At 38.5% G+C, this 9,756-nt stretch overlaps 1 protein-coding gene across 1 annotated transcript; it reads left to right on the top strand.

Moving 5' to 3' along the window:
• Window positions 1-338: 338 nt before the first annotated feature.
• On the top strand, window positions 339-1,277 carry LOC112665345 (olfactory receptor 2L8-like). Its single transcript, XM_025454998.1, has one exon. The coding sequence runs from the start codon at window positions 339-341 to the stop codon at window positions 1,275-1,277; it is 939 nt and encodes a 312-aa protein (XP_025310783.1).
• Window positions 1,278-9,756: the final 8,479 nt, after the last annotated feature.

A 9,756-nucleotide genomic window follows, 5' to 3' on the forward strand; every position in this document is an offset into this window, starting at 1 on the left:
CTTAATAAAGTCATTACAAATTTGCAGATTTCTTTAAAATATTTTAAAAATATTTTTACGTTGGATATGTGGATAAAATAAACATCTACATTTATTTTATAATATACAAAATAAAAATTTTATCTATGAGGAAAAATGTTTTTCTTTTCAAAATAGTTGTATTTTGTTATTATTGTTGGTATTTATTATTATTATTATTATTATTATTATTATTATTATTATTTTAAAGCTGCAACGATTCCTGAATAAATCACAGGGTAATTAAAATAACAAATTAATAAGTGTTTATTTTTCTATATTTAATGTGTGTCTATTTAGGGAAACAAAAGTAATGCCCCATGGAAAATAATAACCCAAATTCTACAGATTTCTTCCTATTGGGGTTATTTCCACCATCAAGAATTGGCCTGTTCTTCTTCATTCTCATTGTTTTCATTTTCTTAATGGCGCTTTTTGGCAACTTGTGCATGATCATCCTCATCTTCCTAGACACCCATCTCCACACACCCATGTATTTTCTACTTAGTCAGCTCTCCCTCATGGACCTGAGCTACATCTCCACCATTGTCCCTGAGATGGCTTCTAATTATCTCTCTGAAAACAAGTCTATTTCTTTCATTGGTTGTGGGGTTCAGAGCTTCTTCTTCCTGACTTTAGCAGGTGGAGAAGGATTAATATTGGCCTCAATGGCCTATGATCGTTATGTGGCTATTTGCTTTCCTCTCCACTATGCCATTCGTATGAGCAAAAGAGTGTGTGTGCTGATGATAACAGGATCTTGGATAATGGGCTCAATCAACTCCTGTGCCCACACTGCATATGCCCTCAATATACCTTACTGTCAATCCAGAGCCATTAACCATTTCTTCTGTGATGTCCCAGCCATGTTGACATTGGCCTGCATGGACACCTGGATCTATGAGTACACAGTGTTTGTAAGCACCACACTCTTGATTGTGTTTCCTTTCATTGGCATTGCATGCTCCTATGGCCGGGTCCTCCTTGCCATTTGCCGCATGCAATCAACAGAAGGGAGGAAGAAAGCCTATTCCACCTGCAGCACTCACCTCACTGTGGTGACTTTCTACTATGCACCCTTCGCTTACACTTATCTACGCCCGAGATCCCTCCGAAGTCCGACAGAAGACAAGGCTCTAGCTGTCTTCTACACCATCCTAACTCCAATGCTCAATCCCATCATCTACAGCATGAGAAATAAGGAGGTAATGGGGGCCTTGAGACGACTGATTCAGAGGATCAGCTCTGAAAAGATGTAGAGGAATTTCTCATTTGGCCTGCTGCCTCAGAAGTAGATCACTTTCTCCGTGTATACTCCCTAAGAACAATATTAGTCTAGGGTTGAAGACAGAGAATAAAATAATCTGGAAGATTAAAATAACTGAGATTTGATAAAGTAATTGTATATTCATAAAATTATTTTTTTTCTTTGTGAAGGTAAATATTTTGTTTTAACTTGTGGGCAGTAATGTGTTCTTAGTATGCATAAGTGATAATAGAAACAATCCAGCTTGATGGCTTTATTCAATACACTACTTATACACTTAGTGCATATTCCCTAAATGCTTAAAAAATGACAAAAGAACAATAAACGTTGTATCATTTCCAGGTTTATATAAAGACATATATTGATAGATAGATAGATATTTGTTTCATTTCTATTATAGTTTATTCTTAAGTAGTGAATGCTGGTTTTTCTGATTCCCAATTTTCAGGGAAAAGTGATAGATACAGAGATTTGGCATAAAATTTTCTCATGAAATTAGAAGTTCTCCCACCATTAGAAAGGAAATTGAGTTTATATCTTTCATGAGGGGGAATCTAGATGGGTCCTTTTCATGAATCATTAGAAAGCAGTTTATTTAAAAAAAATAAATTAATAAAAAGAAAGCAATTTATTACAGGTCTACCTCAGGATAAATAATTTTGGGAGATGCAAAATAGACTAAGAGTGAGAGCCATTATATTTAAAAAATTGATACTATCTAGCAATGAGTAATAAATCAGACTTCCTTCCAAATAATTCCTCTAAAAGCTCAAATTTTACATTTCCCCAAGCTGTTTATATCCTTTTATCAGATAATTTCTGTTGCATATATTACATTATACATATAGTATTCTCATAATTCTAATGAAGCAGAATTAGAGGTTTGATCTGGGTTAACTTTTCTGTACCACATTTTTTAATAGATATATCTGTTCAACCACTAGCCTACAAAAGTCCTGCCATTCTCTCCAGATTAGCTGTACACCTGAACACTAGGGATGAATGAATATCATTGTTCATGGGACAATTCTGCTATATCTTTATTTTCTGGGGGAAGATTTAAATAAAGAAGCTAGAATAAAAATATAAGAAGTCCTTGAATTGGAAATAAATATTTTTCTTCCAAACTAGAAGAAGGTATATATATAAATTTGGATATTTTTACACTAAAACTAAGTGAGCCTTTGGAGATTTATAGATTATTAGCTAGCTATGAGCTTGATCTGGGAATTAGTCTTCCTAAAATATATCATGGGTAAATATTCTCATCACAAGAAACTATGTAATATAGTAATATTTTCCAAAAGTAAACATTTGTTTGAGATGGAAAATTTACTTCATATTACATAATAAAAATTTTAAATCTGGAAGAAAAAAAAGGACATTAACTGCTTACTTTTAGTCACCAAATGATCATTAATTAACTCATTACCAGCAAGCATTTTCAATTAAGTTAATTTGGAAATTAAAATGTGATTACCTAAGGTTCTTAACTGAAGTGAATTCATTTTTCAACTAAAATAAATTCAGTCCAACTTAAAAATAAAATAGTATATTAAAAAAGAGTGAGAGGAGGAGCTAAGATGGACCCACAGTAGGAAGACCCTAAGGTCATCTTATTCCTTGAACACTACTAGATATCTATCAAATCATTCTGAATACCGTAGAAATTGATCTGAAGACTGACATAACAAAATCCACAAATAGAATGAAATAAGAAGCCACACTGAAGAAGGTAGGAAGTGCAGAGGTGCACTTTGGGGGATAAATGGAGCATCAGCGCTGTGAAGAGGAGGGAGCCCTGATCATAGAGAAAGGCGAGAGAGATAGGAGTACCCAGGGGAATCCTCCAGAAGAACACTTCCCCCAAAGTCACTGACTGGGAAAAGGAGAGGGGCTGATTTTTATGAGTTTTTGCAACCATCTGGGGTTTGAATATCGGAGTTCTAAAGGTCTGTAGGCTTGGCTGATATAGAGCCCTGCAATGCTGCCCTGCTTCTGGAAAAGAAGACAAGCAAGCAACCAGAGGCAGACAGCAAGATCTGAGGACAGCCTGGGGGGAGATTATTTGTTCTTTTTGGGAGCATGTCCATGAGAGGTAACTTTCATGGAGACACCTCTCCGGGGACAAAGGAGCCAGCAGTCACCATTTTCCTACCCTGACCCTCAGCATAAATGCAGAGTGACCTGACCGGGAAAACTCCACTCTGAAACTGGCTGCTGAGCCTGCTAGCTCCAAGTCCCATGACCTTGCATTCTGGTGCATCTGTGCTTCTAAGTCAAATCTCACTCAATTACAGCACAGGGAGACACTCTCCCAGAAGAACACTGCAGAACCTGCCCACATCACATTCCTAAATCTTGGAGTTCCTTTTTTTTTTGGGGGGGGGGGGAGGATATATCTATTTACTTTAGAGAGAGAGAATGAAAGGGGAAGGGCACAGGGAGAGGGAGAAGAAATAGCCAGAGACCTGGGTCTAATAGCTATAAGTAATATAACTGATGGAGAATTTACAGCAAAAATCGTAAGGCTGCTCACTGGCTTGAGTTAAGAATGAAAGGGATAAAGAAGATGTGGTCTATGTATACAATGGAATATTCCTCAGCCATTAGAAATGACAAATACCCACCATTTGCTTCAACGTGGATGGAACTGGAGGGCATTATGCTGAGTGAGGTAAGTCAATGGAGAAGGACAAACATTATATGTTCTCATTCATTTGGGGAATATAAACAATAGCGAAAGGGAATATAAGGGAAGGGAGAAGAAATGTGTGGGAAATATCAGAAAGGGAGACAGAACATAACGACTCCTAACTCTGGGAAATGAACTAGGGGTGGTGGGAGGGGAGGAGGGCAGGGGGTGGGGGTGAATGGGTGACGGGCACTGAGGGGGGCACTTGACGGGATGAGCACTGGGTGCTATTCTGTAAGTTGGCAAATTGAACACCAATAAAAAATAAATTTATTATAAAAAAATAAAATCAAACAAAACCAGGTGAAAAAAAAAATGAAAGGGAAGCCCTGATCACAGAGGTAAAACAGTAAAACAAAAAACAAAAAACAAAAACAAAACAAAAAAAAAACCAAAAAAAAAACAAAAGAAACAATCAGAAACGGGGTGGCTGGAGTCTTAGTTGGTTAAACATCCAACACTTGATTTCATCTCAGATCATGACCTCAGGGTCCTGAGATAGAATCCCAGTAAGATTCTACACTCAGCAGGAAATCTGCTTCTCTCTCTCTCCTTTGACCCCTGTCTCCACTTGTGCCCTCTCTCTCTAAAATAAAGAATTCTTTTTGAAAACTAGAAATTAAAATGGCAGTAAGTGATATTTTAAAAACACTGAATGTAATGAACACAAAGATGGAAGAAGCAAGGATGAATATGTGATATAAAGGATAAAATAATGGAAAATAATGAAGCTTACCAAAAACAGAATGAATTACAGAATATAAGAATAGATTTAGGGGATTGGGGGCAGGGCAAGATGGCAGAGGAGTAGGGTCTCCAAGTCTCCTGCCCCCACCAACTTACCTAGGTAACTTTCAAATCATCCTGAAACCTATGAATTTGATTTGAGATTTAAAGAGAGAACAGCTGGAATGCTACAGAGAGAAGGGTTTTCACTTCTAACAGGGTAGGAAAGTGGAAGAAAAAAAAAAGAATCAAGTGGGGGACGGCCCCGCAAGGAGCCAGGCTCAGGCCAGGCAGCGAAAGCCTTCAGGACGGGAAAGCCCAGCCCCTGAGAAGCAGGAACTTTAAAAATCCGCACTGTATTTTTCCGACGGAAAGGTGCTCAGCAGAGAAATCAGGCAGAACTACAGGAGGGGCAGTGGAGCCTCCCTCCAGTCTCCCGGGGTCCCTAACAGAGGAAGGGTGCGCCTGGGCAGAGCACCCCACAGACTGGGCTGAGCTCGGTAAAGGACTTGTCCAGCGGGGCCTCAGGGAGAAGCTTGTCAGTGAGTCGGCGGCTCCGGGTGGAGGGGTCTGCGCCCTGCTGCCTTCGGGAGCCACGGCTCCGGGAGTGCAATTCCAGCAGCACGGGCCCCGGATCCCAGGGGCCTGGAAGACACAGCCCAGGATCCTGCGGTCCCCTTGGTACAGGTGGAGACAGGGAGGGCACAGGACAGTAAGGACTCTCCTGCCGCCGAGCGCCCGGAGCTGTGCAGATAAGCGCCCCCCACCCCTGGAGCATCCAGGCCAGTGTGGACTGGGAGACTATGGTGCTTACTGAGACGAGCTGACTCCAGAGCAGAAAGGCTGGCTGTCTCCAGTGTTGTCATTCCTCCTGGTGTCACCCTGTGCCTGGGATGGAGTGGGGCCACTAGGGAACAGGGGCCTCACGGATAAACAGCTCTCACTGAGCCGTGCACCTGGCAGGGGACAGGGCTACTCCCACAGGTGCACAAACCTGAGGATCAGCACAGAAGGCCCCTCCCCTAGAAGACCAGCTGGAAGGACAGGGGAAGAGCAAGTTCTTGACTCAGCAGCACTGAAAAGCTGCAGGGAAAGTCCAGGGATTTACAGTATATAGAACCAGAGGATACCCCTCCCTTTTTTTCTTCTTTTTTCCAGTACAACTCGTTTCATATCAGACTAAGTTACCTTTTTTCTTTCTCTTTTCCCACCTTAATTACAATATTTTACCACCTCTTCATTTTTAAGTATCTTCTTTTTTCACTTTCATATTTCTAGAATTACAGGTCTTATATATATTTTCCTTTTCTAGATTCTCTTCAACATACTCAACTTAATTTGAGAAGATATACAAGACACTTTGTTTTGTTTTGTTTTCTGTTTTTTAATTTTCTCTGCCTCATTTTGTTCACCACCCACCAATGTTTGATACCTGATAAAACATGACCAGTATGCACCCAGAACCAAGTGGTATATCATACTGGTTCATTCTGTGAGATTCCTCATTCACATTCTGCACCCCTCATTTAACTCATTTATCTTTTGGTGGTCAGTATTGAGGCCCTTTACGAGAATTTCTGGTTTATATAAATTTGGGACTGAGAATCTTCTAATATACAGAACTTAATTATTCAGAAACAAGAGAATCATCTGCTAGAACCCCTTAGGTAGACTACATTCTCCCTCCACTACAACTTCTTCAACACCACCATTTCCCAGTGTCCCCCTTCTATATCTTCTCATTTTTTTCTTTTTTCTTTTCTTTTTCTCTTCTTTTTTTAAAATAAATTTATTTTCAATGGTGTTTAATTTGTCAACACATAGAATAACACCCAGTGCTCATCTCATCAACTGCACACATCGTGCACAGCACCCAGTCACCCACGCCCCCTCCCCTCCTCCCCTTCCACCAACCCCTAGTTCATTTCCCAGAGTTAGGAGCCTTCCATGTTCTGTCTCACTTTCTGATATTTTCCACTTATTTTTCTCCTTTCCCCTTTATTCCCTTTCACTATTATTTATGTTCCCCAAATGAATGAGAACATATAATGTTTGTCCTTCTCTGATTGACATATTTCACTCAGCATAATACCCTCCAGTTCCATCCACATTGAAGCAAATGGTGGGTATTTGTCGTTTCTAATGGCTGAGTAATATTCCATTGTATACATAAACCACATCTGCTTTATCCATTCATCATTTGATGGACTCTGAGGCTCCTCCCACAGTTTGGCTATTGTGGACATTACTGCTAGAAACATCAGGGTGCAGGTGTCCCGGCGTTTCATTGCGTCTGTATCTTTGGAGTAAATCCCCAGTAGTGCAATTGCTGGGTCGTAGGGCAGGTCTATTTTTAACTTTTTGAGGAACCTCCACACAGTTTTCCAGAGTGGCTGCACCAGTTCACATTCCCACCAACAGTGCAAGAGGGTTCCCGTTTCTCCACATCCTCTCCAACATTTGTGGTTTCCTGCCTTGTTAATTTTCTCCATTCTCACTGGTGTGAGGTGGTATCTCATTGCGGTTTTGATCTGTATTTCCCTGATGGCAAGTGATGTAGAGCATTTTCCCATGTGCTTGTTGGCCATGTCTATGTCTTCCTCTGTGAGATTTCTGTTCATGTCTTTTGCCCATTTCATAATTGGATTGTTTGTTTCTTTGCTGTTGAGTTTAATAAGTTCTTTATACATCTTGGAAACTAGCCCTTTATCTGATATGTCATTTGCAAATATCTTCTCCCATTCTGTAGGTTGTCTTTGAGTTTTGTTGACTGTATCCTTTGCTGTGCAAAAGCTTCTTATCTTGATGAAGTCTCAATAGTTCATTTTTGCTTTTGTTTCTTTTGCCTTCGTGGATGTATCTTGCAAGAAGTTACTGTGGCCAAGTTCATAAAGGGTGTTGCCTGTGTTCTCCTCTAGGATTTTGATGGAATCTTGTCTCACATTTAGATCTTTCATCCATTCTGAGTTTATCTTTGTGTCTGGTGAAAGAGAGTGGTCTGGTTTCATTCTTCTGCATGTGGATGGACAATTTTCCCAGCACCGTTTTTGAAGAGACTGTCTTTCTTCCAGTGGATAGTCTTTCCTCCTTTATCGAATATTAGTTGACCATAAAGTTCAGGGTCCACTTCTGGGTTCTCTATTCTGTTCCATTGATCTATGTATCTGTTTTTGAGCCAGTACCACACTCTTTTGATGACCACAGATTTGTAGTACAACCTGAAATCTGGCATTGTGATGCCCCCAGCTATGGTTTTCTTTTTTAAAGTTCCCCTGGCTATTCGGGGTCTTTTCTGATTCCACACAAATCTTAAGATGATTTGTTCCAACTCTCTGAAGAAAGTCCATGGTATTTTTATAGGGATTGCATTAAACGTGTAAATTGCCCTGGGTAACATTGACATTTTCACAATATTAATTCTGCCAATCCATGAGCATGGAATATTTTTCCATCTCTTGGTGTCTTCCTCCATTTCTTTCAGAAGTGTTCTATAGTTTTTAAGGTATAGATCCTTTCCCTCTTTGGTTAAGTTTATTCCTAGGTATCTTATGCTTTTCGGTGCAATTGTAAATGGGATTGACTCCTCAATTTCTCTTTCTTTGGTCTCATTGTTAGTGTCTAGAAATGCCACTGACTTCTCGGCATTGATTTTGTATCCTGCCACGCTACCAAATTGCTGGATGAGTTATAGCAATCTTGGGGTGGAGTCTTTTGGGCTTTCTATGTAGAGTAAGATGATCATAAATTAAACACACCTAAATAAAATTAGTAGCATGTTACAAGCACATTTGGATGCCCTCCCATCCTTTCCCATTCTTTACCTACTTTTTCTTCCAAAAAGTATCAGTATAATTACTTGTAACAGGCTGATTATTTGTACACATTTTTGCAATTGAATATGTGGACTCGTATTGTATGTAATTCTTGTATATGGCTGTTTTTATCTAGTATTATTTTCCTGAGATTCATCCAGAGTTTTGTTTAGAAGTAGTTAATTGATTTTTGTTGCTATGTGGTATGCTGTTATATAATTAAATATAGTCTATTTAAGCATTCTGGTTGCAATGGATATTTGGATTGTGTCTGGTTGGGGCTATGGTGAATTGTACTGTTGTGAACATCTAGTAATTGCCTTCTGTAACACACATACATGTATTTCTGATGGGTATTTATCAAGGAGTGGAATTGATAAATAATAAACTCTGTGTATATCAGAGTGAAAAATTATCTTACAGCTAAATAAAACATGGGGAAATATAGACATTACAATAGAATTCCGAATCTTTTAGGAAAATGATACACAGATAAGCAATTCATGGTAAGAAACTAATAAGCTTAAGTGAAATTATCAAAGAAAAAAAGAATATAAATAAATAAATTTAACAAGACAGTTACATATATATCTCATATATATGCATATATACATATATATATAGTTAACACATATACAAAGTTAGTATAAGTTCCATTAAACCCCATCAGTTTCTGTGTATATATGTGAGCTTTCAAGTTAACCATAGAATTAATTGACACATGTACCTAAGTAGGTCAAAGAAAATTTATAATTAATGAGAATATGTACTTTATGAAATATAAAAACCTATAATAAAGCACAATAATAATTTGTCATATTAGTTCAAACACAGAAAAATGCAGTAAATTAGGGAGTCCAGATACAGATTTGTACTTTATAATTTATGACAAAGGTGGTCAGTTAGGTCAGTGAAGCTGCTGAATCAACTGCATGTTCATTGTAAAAACAAAACAAAACAAAACAAGAAAGATGTGCTCATTCTGATCATTTGCAAATTAAAAATAAACATAAATATAGATGGCAGTATGTCCAAATGTTAAAAGTTAAAGAATAAAACATCGAGATAATAATTTAGGACTATATTTTCATGATCTGGGATGCAAGAGCACATTTTATTTATTTTTATTTTTTTTAATTTTATTTTTATTTATTTATGATAGTCATACAGAGAGAGAGAGAGAGGCAGAGACACAGGCAGAGGGAGAAGCAGGCTCCATGCACCGGGAGCCCGATGTG

This window comes from Canis lupus, chromosome 14 (genome assembly GCF_003254725.2).
Source record: "Canis lupus dingo isolate Sandy chromosome 14, ASM325472v2, whole genome shotgun sequence".
NCBI classification, from domain to species: Eukaryota; Metazoa; Chordata; class Mammalia; order Carnivora; family Canidae; genus Canis; species Canis lupus.